General features: G+C 40.3%; 1 protein-coding gene across 5 annotated transcripts in view; it reads right to left on the bottom strand.

Moving 5' to 3' along the window:
- ENOX1 (ecto-NOX disulfide-thiol exchanger 1) overlaps positions 1–22,975 on the bottom strand; it is a 745,756-nt gene that overhangs the window by 133,765 nt on the left and 589,016 nt on the right. For all 5 annotated transcript variants that reach the window (XM_089668837.1, XM_089668835.1, XM_089668838.1 and 2 more), the window contains 2 exons: positions 13,717–13,887; positions 4,614–4,820 (listed from right to left, as the gene is read on the bottom strand). In XM_089668837.1, coding sequence (XP_089524963.1) covers positions 4,614–4,820; positions 13,717–13,887 — 378 coding nt within the window. The remainder of the gene's footprint in view (positions 1–4,613; positions 4,821–13,716; positions 13,888–22,975) is intronic.

A 22,975-nucleotide genomic window follows, 5' to 3' on the forward strand; every position in this document is an offset into this window, starting at 1 on the left:
ACAATCACATTGGCTGATTTGGAAAGAATTTATTTGCAAATTATGGTGGAAAATAAGTATTTGGTCACCTACAAACAAGCAAGATTTCTGGCTCTCACAGACCTGTACCTTCTTCTTTAAGGCTCCTCTGTCCTGCACTCATTACCTGTATCAATGGCACCTGTTTGAACTTGTTATCAGTATAAAAGACACCTGTCCACAACCTCAAACAGTCACACTCCAAACTCCACTATGGTGAAGACCAAAGAGCTGTCGAAGGACACCAGAAACAAAATTGTAGACCTGTACCAGGCTGGGAAGACTGAATCTGCAATAGGCAAGCAGCTTGGTGTGAACAAATCAACTGTGGGAGCAATAATTAGAAAATGGAAGACATACAAGACCACTGATAATCTCCCTCGATCTGGGGCTCCACGCAAGATCTCACCCCGTGGGGTCAAAATGATCACAAGAACGGTGAGCAAAAATCCCAGGACTACACGGGGGGACCTAATGAATGACCTGCAGAGAGCTGTGACCAACGTAACAAAGGCTACCATCAGTAACACACTACGCCGCCAGGGACTCAGATCCTGCAGTGCCAGATGTGTCCCCCTGCTTAAGTCAGTACATGTCCGGGCCCGTCTGAAGTTTGCTAGAGAGCATTTGGATGATCCAGAAGAGGATTGGGAGAACGTCATATGGTCAGATGAAACCAAAATAGAACTGTTTGGTAGAAACACAACTTGTTGGAGGAGAGAGAATGCTGAGTTGCATCCAAAGAACACCAAACCTACTGTGAAGCATGGGGGTGGCAACATCATGCTTTGGGGCTGTTTCTCCACAAAGGGACCAGGACGACTGATCTATGTACAGGACAGAATGAATGGGGCCATGTATCGTGAGATTTTGAGTGCAAACCTCCTTCCATCAGCAAGGGCATTGAAGATGAAACATGGCTGGGTCTTCCAACATGACAATGATCCCAAACATACCGCCCGGGCAACGAAGGAGTGGCTTCGTAAGAAGCATTTCAAGGTCCTGGAGTGGCCTAGCCAGTCTCCAGATCTCAACCCCATAGAAAACCTTTGGAGGGAGTTGAAAGTCCATGTTCCCCAGCGACAGCCCCAAAACATCACTGCTCTAGAGAAGATCTGCATGGAGGAATGGGCCAACATACCAGCAACAGTGTGTGCCAACCTTGTGAAGACTTACAGGAAACGTTTGACCTCTGTCATTGCCAACAAAGGATATATAACAAAGTATTGAGATGAACTTTTGATATTGACCAAATACTTATTTTCCACCATAATTTGCAAATAAATTCTTTCCAAATCAGCCAATGTGATTGTCTGGATTTGTTTTCTCATTTTGTCTCTCATAGTTGAGGTCTACCTATGATGCCAATTACAGGCCTCTCTCATCTTTTTAAGTGGGAGAACTTGCACAATTGGTGGCTGACTAAATACTTTTTTGCCCCACTGTATGTAGGATTTGTTTCATCTCTGTGTATCGCCTGAGGCCAGTCTCTTCACAGGGTATATGTAAGGGTTTACAACCACTTTAAGCCTGTAAAAGGCTGATGTCACAGCGGATCACATGTGCAGCACCATGGCAACTACAAATCTAAATGGAGGCTAGAATGGCACCATTCACTTTAGCTAGGGGGAGCTGTATCATGAAAAAGTTTGAAGTGAGCAAATAAATATTTAATTTGTGAACAGCCAAAGCCATCTAGCAAAGTATGCTTCCAAAATCTTTATGATCATTATTAATCACCAGGGCTGATGCATTTGCATTTTCAGGGGTTTTCACTATTTAAACCATTTTTACCTAATAGCTTATAGATTTTTTTTATATTTTTTGCTATAAGCAAGGGAGTTTTAATATCCCTGATTGCCTTTATTCATTGAATAAATTCGCAAGATGGTCACAAATATTATAAAAGCTATAGTCACTTTAAGGTCTTTCAGCTGTCAAAGTCAGCCCTTAAAGAGAACTTGCTGAGAGAAATATGGAGGCTGCTTCTGAAAATGCTAGCTGCCTGGCTGTCTTGAGAATCTAATAGCAAAAAAAATTTTAAATCACGAAACTGAAAGAAGTATGAAAATACTGACTTCTGACTTCACCAGATGCATCAGCGTTACCAGTCAGTGCCACAGCGGGATGTGAAGTTAGAGGACCAGCACTACCAACAATTTTAGAAAGAGGACAGAAATTAGCAGCCATCAAACTTCCACCAGCAAAGGTTTAGGAAGAAAAACATAAATGCTAAACTCTAGCTAAGGAAAAACACAAGATAGCAGGATTATTACATTTACAAGCCAGAAGGTATTTGTGTTAGAATTATTTAAAAAAAGGCATAATGGGTATGGTTCTACAATTTCTGGTGCCTGATAATGTTTTATATGACATTTGACTTATACTGATCTTCAACACACAAGTACCAATCTTCTCTTCATTAAAGTTTCTGGTGCTTCAATGATGAGAAAAAACACTCAGCAGCCATTCAGGGACTTTCTTGTGACCCACATATCTGGTGCCTCAGACAGCAGGATAACCTTTCCCTTTAATTATTAAAGTGTATGCCTGTCGTCTGCTTTATCATTTTGTAAAACAGTCTCTGAAGCTTGTAAATTAACTTACCAAAAAGATTTCACCTGTAATGTCTTGTCTTAACTAAAAAGCACACTTTAAACACAGTAATCTGATCATGAAAAAAAAAACTTTGGTCAGAAATGATGTAAAATAAACTCAGTATTTCCTATTCACTAAGCATGCACTTGTCAGAAAAATCACAAGGAGACAAAAAAAAAGGCCAAAGGATAAGCTGATATATAGTAGCAGAAATATTGTTATTAAAGCATTTGTAAAGGCAATGTTTTTTTATTTTAAAATACCAAGCATGGTATACCTACCTGTTCTGTGCAATATCATTGCACAGATAGGCCCCAATTCTCCTCCCGGGTCCCCTGCTAGCACTCCTGGCTCCTCCTCTTCCCATTGTAGCACACCTGCATGCTTGATCCTGAGCCACACTGTCTGTGTCTATAGACACAGACAGTAAAGGCTTGGCCCCACTCCCTCATCACAAGATTGCCTAACTGTAGTGGGAGTCAATGGCTCCTGTTGCTCTCAGCAAAGCCTGTGAAAGCAGTGAGAAGAGGAGAGAGCTGCTACAGGCAGGCACACCACTGTATGGGGATCTGTCTAAGGTAAGTATAAGAGGGGTGAGGTAATGATACACATGAAATATTTTTTACCTCAACACAGGAAATGTACTAACCGCTTCCCAACCACCCTATAGCAGAAATAGTGTATATAGGCGGTATATATATACGTGATTTCGCATTTCCAGGTAGTGGTCACGCAAGCCACACGCGCGCCCTACCTGCGCCGCTATTCACAGTCACGACTGTCAATCACCGGGTTCCATCCGGTGATTACCAAGGATCTCCGACGGGGAGGAGTTCTGTTTTGTTTACTAACAGTTCTCCTCCCTGTCAGCTCGGGCACATTACAGCCATCCAAAGCTTACAGTGAAGCACACAGACACCGCCCCCTAGTAAAACACTCCCTGCACACAGTTAACCCTTTGATCGCCCTCAGGTTAACCCCTTCCTGCTCAGTGTCATTAGTAGTCAGTGCTTTTTTTTTTAGCACTGATCACTGTATCGGTGTCACTGGGGATGTCAGTGACACCAAGTCAGTTCCCCCCAGCGTCAGAATGTCCACCGCAGTTCCACAGTCTCGCTAAAAGTAGCTGATCGCCGCCAATAGTAGTAACAATTTAAAAAAAAATATCCCAGTATATATACCGCCATTTGCAATATTATAACTTTTATGTAAACCAATTTACATGTATTGGTGTTTTTGTTTAGCAAAGACATGTAGCAGAATACATTTAATCCTAAATTTATGCCGAAATTAGATTTTTTAATTTTTTTTTACTGGACATGTTTAATAGCAAAAAGTTAAAAATATTGTTTTTTTTTGTGTTGGTCTTTTTTTTTTCTCATAGTGCAAAAAATAAAAAACGCACAGGCGATCAAATACCACCGAAAGAAAGCTCAATTTGTGGGGAAAAATAATGTAAATTTAATTTGGATGCAGCGTTGCATGATCGCGCAGTTGTCAGTTAAAGTAACACAGCGCAGTAAAGCAAAAAATGGCCTGGTCAGGAAGGGGGTTAAATCCTCTGGAGGGCAAGTGGTTAAAGTAAAAAAATATATATATATATATTTTAAAGTAACCACTAGGTGTGAGATGATTGATTGGTTGTAAAACTATTTAGGTCAATTAGAGGCCATTTCTATTTCTCTACAGCCCATTCATTTTGACTGTGTTAACTACCGGTGAGGTTAGGGAGTTTATGGAAGATGTACTGTATATAAGAAGATTTGGGCAGGACTTATTTTATCCTCATCTTAGAAACGTTACCAACAACAGTGGGTTATTTCGCTGAGTTTTGGAAAGTATGATGGGTGATACAACAGGCAATTTTGTATAATGATAACATGGTGCCACAAACAAGGATAAAACAAGACAAGGTCATTAAAAGGGTAGAATAAATTTACGAAGAAAAAAAGAAATTACAGCAAATGGGAAACTGCTAAAATTAGAATTTACTGTACCAGATAGGTAAATGGCTTTATCAACCATGAATTCTTCTGCAAATCGAATGTGACAGAAATTCTTTTTGCTTTTGCGAATTGCTGTAATGTCTCCACATTGCTCAAAGACCTCTTGAATTATCTCCTCTGTAGCGTTTTCAGGTAATCCTCCAACAAATACAGTTTTACAGCCTGGAGGCCTCTCTCTTGTAGATGGAGGAGGCAAATCTATGGACAAAATGGAAATAATAAACATTACATATTTTCCCTGTGATACAAATGTAACCTATTAAAATTTGAGCATTATATTCGAGCACTTTAAATGAGAGTCTCAGACAAAATACTGTATAGTATAATGTAAGTTTTCTTTTTATAAGGGTATAGTATGCAAACACCATTCCCATATGTGAACACTCACTATAGATTTATTTATTTATTTCAGGTACTTATATAGCGCCGTCAATTTACGCAGCGCTTTACACATATATATATATATTGAACATTCCCATCAGTCCCTAACCCTCAAGGGGTGTACAATCTAAGGTCCCTAACTCACATTCATACATACACATATTAGGGCCAATTTAGACAGGATCCAATTAACCTACCAGCATGTCTTTGGCGTGTGGGAGGAAACCGGAGCACCCGGAGGAAACCCACGCAAGCACAGGGAGAACATGCAAACTCCATGCAGGAGGCGCCATAGTCGGGAATCAAACCCATAACCCATTTACTGCAAGGCAGACGTGCTAACCACTAAGCCACTGTGCCACAGATCACCAAGAAGTTACCCATTTTATGTTTTTACACAAAAAAGCCTCTTTCACACAGGCTCCATTTTGATCAGTAGGGAATCTGTCCGCTGATGACAGGTCTGTATCCGCTCAGTTTATGCAGAGCTGACACAGACAGAGCTTGCTCTGCTCTGTGGATGCCCAGGTATTAACAGACTCCACTGTCCTTTTACACCCGACTGCCCTCCAGTGCAATCCTCCTAGATCGAGGAGGATGAATTCCATCTGTTTTATTTTAGTGGACTAGATTGGATGGAGGCGGGTTCATTACACTGGCTGGTTTATAGGGGTGAAAGCAACATCTGATCAGGTCCGCCTGTAAAACTGACAGCATGATTTGCTCACAAAAATATCACACACAAAGTGCTACAGGCTATTAAAAGAATAAATAAATTATAATAATGTTGGTGATCATATAAATAAACAGAAAGTAGGAAGATATTAGTAAACCAATTAGTTACATATTTAAGCTGAATTCCAGGAATGATCTTTTTTAAACAGACATAAGAACAGCTTGGTCATGTCTAATTCTTCATATGTCACATCTAGGAAGCCACTGTAGTAGCCTGTGCTACATACAGTCAGGTCTTGTCTCTACCAGGTGCTGCTCAGGAGACTTGCTTTCTATATACCGAACACAGGGGAACACTCACTCAGAATCTCCACTATTCAGAGAACATCTTGTATTTTTTTCAATGAATACAAGATGTTGTCTGAGAGAATGAGGTGGAGATTGGGATGTCATGTGTTCCAATTCTCTGCCTCATCCAATAGGAGAACACACGTATACATTAAAAAAAACATCAAGACATTTCCTGAATGGTAGAGATGCCAAGCTGATGGCCCACTGTGTTCTAGAACAAGCTGTCCTAAGTTCACTGGAAAACAGTGCCATATCATTATGTGGCGCCATTCACTGCAGCATTCAGGATTGCCCACCACCGGAGGAAGCAGATTTATCTTGTCAAAAGACAAATGTGCTCTAAGGACATGCCAAAGTTTAATTGATCGTATTTACATCCAAAATCCCTGTTTCAGCTTTATGCTAGTGTAGATCACTGCTGGCTATAAGTGAAAAATGAGCAGCTCAGTACCCACTACCCATTACAAAATACAAGAGTGTGACCCCATTCCCTGGGTCACACCAGCATTGCTTCCATGTAACAAAAAACAAACTCTGTACTGCTCCATAGTGTTTTATTCCTGATTTAGATGTGAAGATCTTGAGAGCACTATAGGTCAAATACAGGAGCAAAGATTCAGACTTTTCCATACTTTCTGACCATTATGATCAATAGGTCACCATATTTACACAAATAGGGTTATTAGTTTTCTAAACGGATTAAATACAAATTGTGTTACTAGAATTTCATTTCCATTTTGTTCATATAAGTCTGTACACAGAATGATACCCATTTGTTCGCATTTATTCTGGGTTTAATTTGCTTTAATGCTGTGCACGTTTAGTCTGCAGGACTTTCATTTTCCTAGGTAGGAACAGCTTGAAACATTTTATAATAATCAAGACTGAGCATTCATAATCTGTAATAAAGACTTTGGATGAAGATCAATACTTTACCATTATCTGTAAGTATATCTGTTATGTAAACAAACACATAAAACTGGCATTATTTTATTTCTGTTCAACAACACTGAAAAACATCAAAAGGGTGGGGGGAGTGGGGAGGGGGGGGGACATAAACAAAAAAGGAGCAGAAAACAGAAAGAGCTGACATTATGATGAAAAACTCTGCTGGTTATCACTATTGTCTTGTTCCAGATAAAACAGCAGAATGCCAGAACAGAGAAATGTGTAACCTTAACATCATGCATGTTATGTACTTGCCTCTGAAGCTGAAAGCATCCTCTATCATTTACATTTAATTGTGAGCGTTATTAAATATTTTGAGGAAGTTTGTAAAGTTGTAAAGCTTGTGAAGTTTGTAAAATTGCAAGTAATTCCCACAGACAAAATAAAAAGTCTTCAATCCAATGCAAGGTCTCTAAGGTACTAATGCTTGTTTGGTTTCCATTTGTTTTGCTGTTTGTAAAATGGGCAAAATTAAATATCCGTAAGTCTGGTTGTTTGGGAAAGATGTAGAGGTGCTTGAGAAATCTGTATTCTTTTTACAGAACAAACATAAAAATGATAAAACTGATGTTGTTAAACATGAACGTGTGAAACCAAATATAATAACTGCAAGTTTTTGGAACAATGAGACTACACATATAAAAAAAAAACTGTTAAAAAACAGTTCTTACTACATGATATCGCCCACCTCCTAAACGACATATCAGACTGGATGTCGCTCCATTTCCTCAAACTTAACCTATCCAAAACCGAGCTCCTGGTCTTCCCCCCACCCCGTGCCCCCCCCATCCTCTCCATCACTACTAACAACGCCACCATCTCTCCCACCCCACACACCAAAGTCCTGGGTGTCACCCTGGACTCCCACCTCTCCTTCCTACCCCACATCCAACTGCTATCTAGATCTTGCAGGCTCCACCTCCGCAACATCTCCATGATACGCACATTCCTCACCCCAGACACCACCAAACAACTCGTACACTCCCTCATCATCTCACGCCTGGACTATTGCAACTCCCTTCTCACTGGCCTACCCAAACGAACACTATCCCCACTCCAGTCGATCCTAAACTCAGCGGCCAGACTCATTCACCTCACCAAGCGCTCCACATCTGCCTTCCCCCTCTGCCAATCCCTTCATTGGCTCCCGATTGCCCAATGCATCAAGTTCAAGCTGCTAACCCTGACCTACAAGGCCATTTACAATGCTGCCCCGAACTACATAACTGACCTGATACCCAGATACTACCCTACCCGTGCCCTCTGCTCCTCACAGGACCTCCTGCTGTCTAGCTCCCTGGTCTCCTCCTCCCATGCCCGATTGCAGGACTTCTCCAGGACTTCCCCCATCCTCTGGAACTCCCTACCCCAGTCCATCAGACTGTCACCTACCCTCCTCACCTTCAGGCGTACCCTGAAAACCCTCCTCTTCAGGGAAGCCTACCCCAACCTCACCTAACACCCGACCTCACCTAACAACTAACCTCCTCCACTCCACCCACCACTCCATCCCCCACAGCCATCTCCTCCTCTGCCACCTTCCCCTCCCTCCTAAATTGTAAGCTCGAAAGAGCAGGGCCCTCGAACCCCTCGTGTAGTGTATTGTTACTGTCTTGTCTCATGTTATGTCCCCCTTGCTACTGTACAGAGCTGAGCATACCTTTTGGCGCTATATAAATACTGTATAATAATAATAATAATGATATACTGGCATTTAGATGGACAGGTATGATCCTAAGGCTGTTGGGTTCCAGTGGGTCTTCAAACAAACGGTGAGCTCAGACCATCTAAAAAGGAGGAGTGCAACAGACACCTCTTGACTTCAGCTTATCATAGGAAAAGGAAAGAAGCTAGGGAAGGTTTTCTAAGCTTTTCAACCTTCCATCCCACATAAAATTGCTAACTAAAACCTGAAAAAAATGTATTGGCAGGTAAAAGTTAAAGAAATTTACCACAGACCCCAGATTCCAGCCGTCCTGCCTAGGCACTTGTGAAGTCATTCAGCCTTTCAATGGGATCTTGAGAGGTGCTGGGTCCCCAACATCACAAGAATATACTCTTGCATTTAGGATCCTCAGATTTCTCAAGATCTCACGGAAGTGACTGAGTGACTGTGCCAATGCCAACCAAGAGGCCGGAAGCCAGGGTTCTCTAGTAAACAGAATGCAATTTTTAAAGTGATTGTAAAGTCTAAATTTTTTTTAAATTAACGTTATGATTACCTGCTCTGTGCAATGGTTTTGCACAGAGCATCCCTGAACCTCCTCCATTGGGGTCGTCCGCCAGCGCTCCTGGCTCCTCCTCTTTGCTGTGCGCTACCATAGCAAGATTCTTGCTATGGGGGCACATGTGTGTTCAATCCCAAGCTGTGTGCTTGTATGGAGCCACACTCCGCAGACACACATTGGTCAGCCCCACTCTCCGGTTCCTCCTCACAGCATTCCATAAGTCTAATTGTTTGGGAAAGATGTAGAGGTACTTGAGAAACTTGTATTCTTTTTACAGAACAAACATAAAAATTATAAAACTTCCTGAGTCCCTATGAGAAGAGGAAGAGAGAGGAGAGAAGATTGCAGTCAGGCACAGCGCTGAATCCCTGAGAGACTCGGGTAAGTGTTTAGAGGGGGGAGGGAAATAGTCAGTGGGGTGGCTTTTTTTACCTTAATGCATTCCCTGTCTTTAGAACCACTTTAAGGGCTCCTTCACACCATACATGCATGGAAACTTATGGAAACTGACACGCAAATTTCACTTGCAGAGACATCAGATTACATCAGTTTTCATGAGAGCCTCAATGAATTTTATACACCTTGCAGATTCCTGTACAGGAAAAATCTGCATGTGATACTAGTGTTGTGGTGTGAACAGGGTACACAGAGAACAATTGATTTCATTGTGCCCATGCAGAACGCATGCAGAAAAACTGACATCTCTGCACAATAGTGTGAATGAGGCCTAACTGCTAAGGTGTTAATTTTCCAAATTTTAATCCAATTTAACTGTGATGCTTAAATATTTAAACTCTTGCTGACCATCAGAACAAAACCCATTCAGGTGATCTCTGACCATTTAACACATTTTCTAAGCCCTCATGTACACTGCTGCTCCTAAACGTGAGTTTAGGAGCTTTTGGCGTTTTTTTGCCAAAGCCCTTGATCTCAACTCAGTAAAAGCCCATGTGTCCATGTACACATAGGCTTTTACCAGAAGTTAGGAAAAGCAGAGTATAGGGGCAGTTAAACGTTCCTCTTCCAATCACAGAATAATCGTGTTCAGGAGAGGAACATTTTGCCAAAAAACGCTAATTTCCACAAAAATGCATGTAGCACTTGGGCATTTATCCATGTCAACTGAAAATATTTTGGCCAATCAAATGAATAAATGTCCCTAGCTACGTTTAACGTTTTTCTGCTTCCAGGAGAGTTTAATCTTATTATCTTTAATGTATAAGCCTCAACCTTAATGCCTAGTCCTAAGGAGTCTAAATAATAAAGTCATCCTATAAAACAAAACGTATGGCTTTTGTGATTATACAGATATGACTAAATTGGAACCCCGAATTTAAGAGTTCATCCTGGGGGAATAGTCATCATGTAATGATATATCTTGTTAATCTGCTGTTTTCTCTTACACGTAAAACATATTTTTTCATGTACATGTAAGAACCTATACTGTGAATACTGTCAATATATATATAATTGCGTTAAAAACTAGAACTGCTTTTATCTCATTTCAGATAGGGAATAAAAGGGTTACCATAGTTCATGAATACTTAAACTTGATGCATTTGAGTGGGGCTTAAATCACCCTGAGAAAAGCAGAGACTGCATCAATGAATATTAAACTGGAGCCATGGTGCTCAGTCTGAAGAAAGACCATCTTGGATCAGTCAGACTGTGACGGATGGAGTCAGCTGGCAGGACTGCATATCATACAGCGAGAGCGGGAAAAGGAACAGAGACAATGAAGGAGTGAAATAATTTTATCTCACTCTGCCCAAGGGAAAAAATAGATTCCAAGCTCTTAGGACAGGATTCATTACACTCACATTTTTATATATGTACCGTCTTATAGAACAGGAGATGGAAAAAGTAGAATAAAGCATATAGAGTTAATAACAAACGGCTCATATGGGCATACTCAGAATACTTGCAGAATATATGCATTTTATCAATTCCAAAACTTAACTTAAACAATTTGGTAATAAAAATAACAAATAAATACAGAGAAGGAAAAGAAAAACATAGGAAAACAGGTTTATATTGCAAATCAGTATGTTGTGTCTAGTAGCATCCATCAGGGACTGGACTCCTTTTGTCATTTTTAACCAGTGGGATATATGAAACAGGAGGAGATGAGCAATTAATGACAAGTTTACCTCTTGCCACCTTTTGGTGTCAGTAAATGCTGTGCATGCAGAAGAAGCTCTACAGCATCTCTCCTTTCAGTAAATATCAAACACGAGATGAGGCAAGAAGATACACAGCCATTCACTGTCAGCATCCTCACATGACTCTTGTATCTTGAGGAATAATGACAGCAGCTTTTTCTTCAAGGCCATAAGATCTGCATTAAGCTTACCATGGACATTAGATGGCAGCTGAATGGCCAGGCATTGTATGGCCCTAGGAAGATTTATTCTAACATATGTTTGGCATCATGCATGTTTTGATTGCCCCTTAGTATATGTGTATGTCTACAGAACAGAAACACATTTTCCAAACACAATTTTCTCTCTGACTGGGTAAAAAGGTTATGGGTGAAAATATCCAACAAGGCCACTATTTGCTCTAAGATTGGTCAAAGAGTTTGGTGCCATCTGCTGTTGGATGTAGACATGGGCATTTTTGACTAATGTAACAAACATTGTCCTCAAAAGTATTGATGAGTATCTCATGTCTGTGGGTACCTTTATGCAGCACCTGAGCCAGGGAAGTAACTCATTAGAATTAAATGAGAACGTAAAGATACTTTTAGGTATGCAGAATAAACGAACATATGTCTTATATTTCCACCTTTACAATGGCATCAAACCTTCCATATCTATGGGGACTTGCAAACCCCTTATTGAATATTATAATGAAAGATCACACAAACATGAAAGGTCCCATCTACATAATTATTACTAGAGGTAATATTTGTTGCTTTTCCTTGCAAGGTGCCCCTCCAATGTTGAAAGGCATGTGGCCTGGTGTGGTACAGGAAGGGGGACTACATGCTGCATGCCTAGATAAGGGTCTGGTCTAGATAAGGGTCTGAATTGAACTCCACACCACTTTCTCATTTTCCTTTTAAAGGGCCAGTACACATATAAAAAAAAGAAAACAGTGTAGGGTTCTTCCTAAAATTTCAACCAGACCTACATCCAAGCATGTAGCCAGGGTGAGTAGAAAAAAGAGGTGCAGCCTGCAGGCAAATCCCCCCCCCCTCTTTTTTTTCCAGGACTATACCAGGCCAACAACCTGTCAAAAATGGCAGGGTACCTTGGAAGAGGATGCTCTTTAGGAACAAGGACCTCTTCCCCACAACCTACAGCAGAGGCTATATACACATCCTACAGAGGTGCCTTTATAGCAACAGTTACAAGTTATCTGTTTTAGGACAAACACGTTGTGGTAAATGCTATTTCTTTTGCCTTGTACATCAACTTTAATCAGATACTTAATGAAGATACTTAGTTTAAAAAAATGATACACCATGTAAAATATTAAAGTTCTATAATTTTGTACAGCTCTGAAATGTGCACACAATTTATTCAGCTGATTTATTAAAGCGGAGCTCCAGGCTCCCCTCCAAAAAAAATTAAAAGTCAGCAGCTACAAATACTTCCCTGTCCAGAGATCCAGCAATGTCCTCACCCAAGCCAATTCTTCGATCGGCTTCAGGGGCAGGTGACGGCATCTTAAGTAAGGCAAACCGGCAGTAACGCCTTGCCACTTAACAGCCAGTTTCCTACACACTGCACATGTGCAAGCCACGCTGCGCTTTGTGAATGGTCCTGCAGCCTTCAGGGACCTGTGTGTGTCAAAAGGCTGCGGGGAAAGGAGGAGGAGCCGAACTTCAGGCTCAGATCGCACGTTGCATCTGACCGTAAGTGGGAGCAGGTACCTGTCAAAACCAGGTACTCCCTCCCGCCCCCCCCAAAAAAAGTGACAAATGTGGCAGTGGGGGGGGGGGGGGGATACAAACAAGTGCTCTTTTGGGTGAAGTTCCGCTTTAACAAAGATACATCTATTGAGCAATGTGATAGCTCAGAGTGAATTACACAAGATTTACAAAAGGTGAAACAGAAATTTATAACCTGTGTCTCCCCTACTAATGGTCTGTGTACTGCTTGAATCTGTATAGGTGTGATACACAGAAAACCTGTAGACTGTGTAGGTAAATCACAAAGCCTACAGTGTTAGAAGTATATATTCATTATCAAATGATACTTTGCCTATACACGAAAGTGGTCCTGCAACAATACCACCTGCTTTCAGGTAATTTTTATGTAGGGTCCCACATCGGCCACATGCACCATTAGTCCAATACCTTACTGGACTGAACACCAATGCATAAAGTCATTTGTAAGCCTGTACATGTATTCAGGTGTATGTAAGCAGCACATAAAGTTCACAAAACTAGAACCATGACAGTAAAATTCTGTTACGTTACCAATCTATTCACCCTACTCATCAATGGTCATTGCACTGTAAATGCTTATTGGATTTAGGCACAAATCCATTCTGATACTCACTGGGGTTAGGAGGAAAGAGAGTGCAGCTTTTACAGTGGATAATTTCTTTGACAATCGGCAGCTGTGCAGGTGGAGGTGGTAACAGGCCCATACTAGCCATCAAAGGATTAATTGGTGTTATCCCAGTCATCATGCTCAGACTTGGATCAAATCCTGGTACACAGAGGGAATCTGGAAATGCACAAAAAAGAGACATACCTTAGAAGAGATTAAAAAGAAATATTTGATGTTGCAGCACAGAACATTACATACTCTGTGGGAAGGATGCCGATCTCCCAGTGTGTGATAAGCCATTTATTCAATGGGGGAAGAACAGCTTGTAAACACTAACATGCAGGGAAGTCACAGGGAATTCTGTGTGATTAAAAACTATAACTAAATATCTGCAACAGAGATCTGAAAGCAAACCGTAGTATTAGTTTTTAAATACAAGTCACCTGACTTGGTTCAAGTTGATGAGCAATAACTGATAGCTGTCCCATTCACATTCACCAATTTATGCAAAAAATAAAAAATAATATTAATTTCCCATTTCCCATGTTTTATTTCTCCTGTCTGTGGTTGTGAAATTGAGCTCTATGTCACTGCGTAGTCACTTCCCATGTCTGTTGTGCACAGGCATGAAACTGTGGACTGATCATTTCCAACATATTATTATTATACAGGATTTATATAGCGCCAACAGTTTGATTTACAATATAAGGGAGACAGTACAATTACAATACATTTCAGTACAAAAGGAATAGTAGGGCCCTGCTCGTGGAGCTTACAATCTAAAGGAAACATATATTGTAAATAGGAATGCACACTTTATAGCAATGTGGTAATTTGGTCGATAGTAATATATTTAAATCTAAACTCGAGGCTGGTTAATAAAATAACATTTGTTTTTATATACAGCTAATAAAAGTTACCGAATCTGTCTTTCCTGTAAATCGCCTGCACAGCAGCACTAACAGTGGGAGATGTAGGGTCACCAAAGTGAGCCAGTTTACAGCACTTAAAATTGCTGTCAGTCTAGCACTAGGGAAATGCTTACAGGAGACATTAATAAACTCATAATTGTGCCACTGATTGTTTGTTGTCCAATGAGCAGCTGGGGAGGAGAGTGCCATTACATGGACTGCGCATGTATGATTATAATGATAGTAATAAATTGTTATTTTAATTTCTAAAGCATTTTTAAACAAAATGTTTACACAGTGCTGTACAATAACAAAAATACAAATAATTATCTCAATTATTTCTAAGTAAAACGCAAAGCAATAATCCATTCTAGATGATACAAAAGCATGTATCAATTTCTAGCAGTAACAGAGAGAATATTATGAATCTCTGAAATACTGTATAAATGATAATAAATGGTTTTACATACACAAATGATTTAAGTCTTAAAGCTAAAGTCGCCATTAAAATTACCTTTAAAGAAGAACAAAATTCTGGAAGCTGTACCCAAAAAGAGGCAGGCAGAGGGCAAAGGACTATTCACAAAGATTTCCTGTGGTATTCCTTACAGCTGATCCTATTTGTATGTTTTCCCTATTACCATTTACCATGCCCCATTCTGTTGTGCGTCTCTATGTGGAGTCGGCCATCTTGGTAGAGGCAAACGTTATCTTGCTCATCTCCTCTTGCACTTAGAACAGTGAGCAGGACAGTAGTGACATCACATCTCAATCCAGATCTCCTGAGACTAGCAGTCTGTGGCAACAGTGCCTTAGCTCTCTCACAGCAGGTATACAGCTATTATGCTGTAGGCATAGGAGTGTGTAGGCACACTTACATACCCGAAAGTGTGCTGTTGTTTTGTAGGGGGAAAATAAAAGTACATTTTTCAGGGTATTACTTGGAAATTAACATTTCTAAATGTTACCTGTAATATAGCAAATTTTTACTTAGAATAGATCCACTTTAATTATTTTACATCCCAATCTTTAAAAGAAAAAATGTTTTAAAAAAAATCAATTTTAATATTCATTGGTACTTTACTTCCAACAGGAAGAACTTCTGATTCTTCTTTATCTAACTGCAATAAATTGGGGGATTCACAGATAATTTACTAATACAGCCAAGAAACATTCAAAGACGGAATATCCTACCAACTCTCTTGATAGGACCGCAACACAGCCATATTCTTCTTTCATTCTCTTACACATAAATCAGATGAGAGCCGCTCATCTCTCAACAAATATCTTACCAGTGACCTGACCATTTGTCATTAACTACAGAATTCTGTAAAAGTATATTTCACCTGAAACACACAATGTGTGAGCTCCTCTGCTTGCCCATGGAACATTTATAAAGTAGTCATTGGCTTCCCAAAAGAAGAATAAGTGACTCAAATTAATGAAAGAGTTGGAAGCAACTTACAACTCACTACCTACTCAACTCAAAAACTAATTCCACTCCTCACTTGAAGAGACAATTTGAATATAGATAAACGCATCCGAACTTATGTCTCATTGACATCACCAAAAAACAAGAATAAGTTTTGTGGATAACAAACTCAATGCTCTTCAAGTGAATAGACAACACAGAGCATACCCACAGATCAGACCCACTAATTAAACTCATCCACCGCAATATAGTGGGATTACGCCATAAATGAAACCCAACATAAATGTTGGCTGAGCTCCATAAAAGGATGCACCAAATTAACTTGAAGTGAGAATTCAGTGGCAAATTTCCTTTTAGAGCCCTACCTCCTGACTATTCCAGAAATGCTATACCATGTTCTTGAATTACCAATAACCTCTCTGGAAATACAAGCTGATATCAAGATCTTTAAATCCAAAAAATGCCCCAAACTAGATGGTGTAAAGGCCTCTTACTATAAACATTTAATTACAGAGACAAATAGCTACTCAGTCAGCATGCTGACTGCTTGTAATTCCATGTGAATAGTGGTCATGCACATCGAGATTTAAATTTTAATGGGAATGTATAGTAATTACATACATAGTTTCTTTATTAATTATGATTAGGGCTAAAACATATTAAGAAACATCTTTTATTTTATACAAATTTATTCACATAAATACTGCATATAAATGTTTGGTATCTTTATACTGTCTTTTTCAATACCCCCCTATATAATGTTGTAAAAGGCTCATTGTTTACATATCTCAATAGCGCAACCTGAAATTCACAAACACACATGAATATATCAAAGAAATGACTATCCTTCCCTTTGTATGCTCCATTTGAGGTTCCACTCAATTAGTGTGTCTGAAAGTAAACAATACATGTGTTCACTCTTTAGAAAACCCATGGTGCTCTGGAAAAGATACGTTACATATTAAACAGGTACATGTATACAGAGGGTAAAATAAGTATTGAACACGTCACCATTTTTCTCAGTAAATAGATTTATAAAGGTGCTATTGACATGGAATTTTCACATGTCGATAACAACCCATGCAATTCATACATAGAAAGAAACCAAAACAAATACGTTCTGAAATTAAATTATGTGTAATAAAATGAACTGACACAGGGAAAAAGTACTGAACATGCTAACTGAAAAGTATTTAATACTTCGTACAAAATCCTTTGTTGGTAATGACAGCTTCAAGATGCCTCCTGTATGGAGAAACTAATCATATGCATTGCTCAGGTGTAATATTGGCACATTCTTCCACACAAATAATCTTCAAATCTTGAAGGTTCCATGGGCCTCTTCTATTAACTCTCACCTTTAGTTCTTTCCATAGATTTTCTATTGGATTTAAGTCAGGTGATTGGTTGGCCCAATCTAGAAGCTTTATTTCCTTTCTTTGAAACCAATTGAGAGTTTTCTTGGCTTTGTGTTTGGGATCATTGTCTTGCTGAAATATCCACCCTTGTTTCATTTTCACCATCCTGGTAGATGGCAGCAGATTTTTTATCAAGAATGTCTTGGTACATTTTTCCATTCATCCTTCCTTCAAAGATATGAAGTTTGTCAGTACCGTATTCTGAAAAACAGCCCCACACCATAATGTTCCCACCTCCAAACTTCACTGTTGGTATGGTGTTTTAGGGGTGATGTTTGATTGACCTCCAAACATGGTGTGTATTATGGCATCCAAAGAGATCAATTGTGGTCTCATCTGACTACACTATATTCTCCCAGTATTTCAGAGGCTTGTCTAAAAGTTGTGTCGCAAACTTTAAATGAGCTTCAACATTTTCTTCAACAGTGGAGTCTTGTGTGGTGAGTGTGCATACAAGCCATGGCAGTTGAGTGCACTGTTTTCTTTGAAACAATTTTACCTGATAATTCCAGGTCTTTCTGAAGCTCTTGGACAATTCTTCTGATAATTCTTTTCACTCCTCTGTCAGAAATCTTTCGAGGTGCATCTGGTTGTGCCCAGTTTATGATGAAATGATGTTCTTTCCACTTCCGAATTATGTCCCCAACAGTGTTTACTGGAATATTCAAAAGTTTAGAAATCCTTCTGTAACCAATACCATCTGTATGTTTTGCAACAATAAGGTTGCGAAGGTCTTGAGAGAGCTCTTTGATTTTACCCATCATGAGATGTTTCTTATGTGACACCTTTGTAGTGAGTCACATTTTTATAAGCCATCAATTGAGACTGAACCTGCTGATAGTAAATTGCACTGACAAGGGGCAGGATTGATTTCTAATTACTGATTACCAATTTAATGAAAAAAATCATAACTCAATTTCTGAATGTATTTGTTTTGGTGGTTTCTTTCTATGTATGGATTGCATGGGTTGTTACTGACATGTGGTGAAAATTCCATGTCAATAGCACCGTTATTTTAAGAAAAATGGTGACATGTTCAATAATTATTTTACTATATATATATATATATATATATATACATACTTACACACATATGCATACACACAGACATGCATATATATACACTATACACACTATATTGCCAAACGTATTGTAACACCCCTCCAAATCATTGGATTTAGATGTTCCAATCACCTCCATGGCCACAAGTGTATAAAATCAAGCACCTGGACATGCAGACTGCTTCTATGAACATTTGTGAAAGAATGGGTCGCTCTCGGGAGCTTAGTGAATTCAAGCGTGGTACCATGATAGGTTGCCACCTGTGCAATAATTCCGTTCATGAGTATTCCTTGCTAAATATTCCACAGTCAACTGTTAGTGATATTATAACAAAGTGGAAGCAACTGGGAACAACAGCAACTCAGCCATGAAGTGGTAGGCCACGCAAAATGACAGAGCAGGGTCAGTACATTCTGTAGCGCACAGTCGCCAGCTGTCTGCAGAGTCAATAGCTAAAGACCTCCAAACTTTGTGTGTCCTTCAGATTAGCACACCAACTGTGCATAGAGAGCATCATGGAATGGATTTCCATGGCCGAGTAGCTGCATCCAAGGCTTATATCACTAAGTGCAACACAAAGCGTCAAATGCCGTGGTGTAAAGCACGCTGCCACTGGACTCTAGAGCAGTGGAGATGTGTTCTCTGAAGTGACAAATCATGCTTCTCTGTCTGGCAATCAGAAGAACATGTATGGGTGTGGCAGTTGCCAGAAGAATGGTACTTGCTTGACTGCATTGTGTCAAGTGTAAAGTTTGGTGGAAGGGGGATTATGGTGTGGGGCTGTCTTTCAGGGGTTGGGCTTGGCCCCTTAGTTCCAGTGAAGGAAACTCTTTAGGCATCAGCATACCAAGACATTTTGGACAATTTCATGCTCCCAACGTTATGGGAACAGTTTGAGGATGGCCCCTACCTGTTCCAACATGACTGCGCACCAGTGCACAAAGCAAGGTCCATAAAGACATGGATGAGCAAGTTTGGAGTGGAGGAACTTGACAGGCCTACACAGAGTCCTGACCTTAACCCGACAGAACACTTTTGGGATGAATTAGAAAGGAGACTGTGAGCCAGCACTTCTTGTCCAAGATCAGTGTCTGACCTCACAAATGCGCTTCTGGAAGAATGGTCAAACATTCCCATAGACACACTCCAAAACCTTGTGGACAGCCTTCCCAGAACAGTTACAGATGTTACAGCTGCAAAGGGTGGGCCAACCCAATATTGAACCCTACAAAGACTGGGATGCCATTAAATTTCATGTGTGTGTAAAGACAGGCGTTCCAATACTTTTGGCAATATAGTGTATATACACTACTCAAAAAAAATTAAAGGAATACTTTGAGAACACATCAGATCTCAATGGGGACAATACCATGCTGGATATCTATACTGATATGGACTGGGTAATGTGTTAGGAACATAAGGATTCCCCATCGTTTGATGGAAATGAAAATTATCAACCTACAGAGGACTGAACTCAAAGACACCCGAAAATCATAGTGAAAAAATGATGCAGCAGGCTAGTCCATTTTGCTGAAATTTCATTGCAGCAACTCAAAATGGTACTCAGTAGTTTGAATGGCCCCCACGTGCTTGTATGCATGCCTGACAACATCGGGGCATGCTCCTAATGAGACAACGAATGGTGTCCTGGGGTATTTCCTCCCAGATCTGGACCAGGGCATCACTGAGTTCCTGAGGTGCAGCCTGGCGGCATCAGATAAACCGAAACATGATATCCCAGAGGTGTTATATTGGATTCAGGTCAGGCGAGCATGGGGGCTATTCAATGGTATCATTTCCTTCATCCTCCAAGAACTGCCTGCATACTCTCGCCACATGAGGCCGGGCATTGTCGTGCACCAGGAGGAACCCAGGACCCACTGCACTAGTGTAGGGTCTGATAATGGGTCCAAAAATTTCATCCCGATACCTGATATCAGTCAGGGTGCCATTGTCTAGCCTGCAGAGGTCTGTGTGTCCCTCTATAGATATGCCTCCCCAGACCATCACTGACCTACCACCAAAATGGTCATGCTGAACGATGTTACAGCCAGTGTAACATTCTCCACAGCTTGTCTAGACCCTTTCACGGCTGTCACATGTGCTCAGGGTGAACCTGCTGTCATCTGTGAAACGCACAGGGTGCCAGGGGCAGACCTGCCAATTCTGGTCTTCAATGGCAAATGCCAAATGAGCTCTCTGCTGCTGGGCAGTGTGCGCAGAGCCGACTAGAGGACGTCGGGCCCTTAGGCCACCCTCACGAAGTCTGTTTCTGATTGTTTGGCCAGAGACAATCACACCAGTGGCCTGCTGGAGGTAATTTTGTAGGGCTCTGGCAGTGCTCATCCTGTTCCTCCTTGCACAAAGGAGCATATATCGGACCTGCTGATGGGTTAAGGACCTTCCACAGCCCTGTCCAGCTCTTCTAGAGTAACTGCGTGTCTCCTGGAATCTCCTCCATGCTCTTGAGACTGTGCTGGGAGACACAGAAAACCTTCTGGCAATGGAACGTATTGATGTGCCCTCCTGGAGAAGTCGGACTGCCTGCGCAACCTCTGTAGGGTCCAGGTATCGCCTCATGCTACCTGTAGTGACACTGACCCTAGTCAAATGCAAAACTAGTGAAAAACAGTCAGAAAAGATGAGTATGGGAAAAATGTCAGTGGCCTCCGCCTGTAAAACCATTCCTGTGTTGGGGGTTGTCTCATTGTTGCCCATCTAGTGCACCTGTTGATAATTTCATTAACACCAAAGCAGCTGAAACTGATTAACAACCCCTTCTGCTACTTAACTGACCAGATCAATGTCCCAGGAGTTTAATTGACTTGGTGCTATACTCTGATTAAAAAATGTTCCTTTAATTTTTTTGAGCAGTGTATATATAAAACATTTAGAGGTCTTGGACTATCTTCCACAACATCTGTGCACTTTTTGTTTTTGTACAAAATAATGAAATAGAGCTTAACATTGGGTAGAAAGCCAAGGATTTTATCACCATTATTTTGAAGCTATAAATCCCCCTGAGTGTAGGACCTTCATTACACATAAACGTATTCTTGTAAACTGTCACAGAGAAATGTTGAAAAGAAATGCAGCACATTGTTCTCATTTACATGCACATTATCTGACCTTAACAATTGCAAATATACCTAAACATGTATCACTTACAATATACAGCGCTTACATAAATATATAAAGTGCAAATAACTCTTATGCATAAAGTGCAATTTCTAATATACACAACTCCATAAATGTGTAAGAGCTTTATATGGGGTTGATTTACTAAAATTGGAGAGTGCAAAATCTGGTGCAGCTCTGCATAGAAAACATCAGCTTCCAGGTTATATTATCAAAGCTTAATTGAACAAGCTGAAGTTAGAAACTGATTGGCTAATATACACAGCTGCACCATTTTTTGCACGATCCAATTTTAGTAAATTAACCCCATATGTCCATCATCTCAATACATAAAGTGCAACAGTTCCTTCACGCAAAAGTGCAATGACATATAACTTTTTCCTCCATGTAAATAAAGTGCTTCATGGAAATCCACCACCTCCAATCACAGTTATTTGTGCTCCAATTCACCACTATGTACCGCCACCACTGCTGAGAACTAACCAGACTGCCATGACCTTCTCACTTAAGAGTTGGTCTATATGCGCTTGTTGATATATGTAAGGTTACCACTCCAGTATATTACTCCAGCACACTCCCCAGCAATGACCTTGCCAAGGGTAGCATGTATTTATGAGGTAGAAAGAGACTCCAATAGTGTAAAATCTCACATAACAAACATAAAAACACTAGTTATCCTGCTCACATTTAATAGTGCATTGCACCCTGCACATGGGTTTAAACACTTGATTTTATACCCGGCCCGAATCTCACCACTTCTGGGACACAGAGCCATCACTTCCCAGAAGTGTGAGACATGCTTGTACTGTAAGGCAGCCCGAGTGATGAGAGACAGGGTGGGCCAGGTATGAAATTAAGTGTTTAACCACTTCCATACCGGGTACTTTTACCCCCTTCCTGCCCAGGACATTTTTCAGGTTTCAGCGCTCACACTTTGAATGACAATTGCGCGGTCATACAACACTGTACCCAAACTAAAATTTTATAATTTTCTTCACACAACTAGAGCTTTCTTTTGGTGGTATTTAATCACCACTGAGGTTTTTATTTTTTGCTAAATTAACAAAAAAAGACTGAAAATTTTGAAAAACAAAAACACGTTTTTCTTTGTTTCTGTTATAAAAGTTTGCAAATAAATAATTGTTCATAAATTTAGGCCAAGATGTATTCTACTACATTTCTTTGGTGAAAATAACTCAAATTAGGATGTATTATTTAGTTTGTAGGAACATTATAGAGTTCACAAACTATGGGATATATCTGAATATTGATCAATCCTGAAGTACTGACGGCCAATCTAATTT

The sequence above is a fragment of the Staurois parvus genome, unplaced genomic scaffold (assembly GCF_062004578.1).
Source record: "Staurois parvus isolate SC_StPar_1 unplaced genomic scaffold, SC_StPar_1.0 ptg000064l, whole genome shotgun sequence".
Lineage (NCBI taxonomy): Eukaryota > Metazoa > Chordata > Amphibia > Anura > Ranidae > Staurois > Staurois parvus.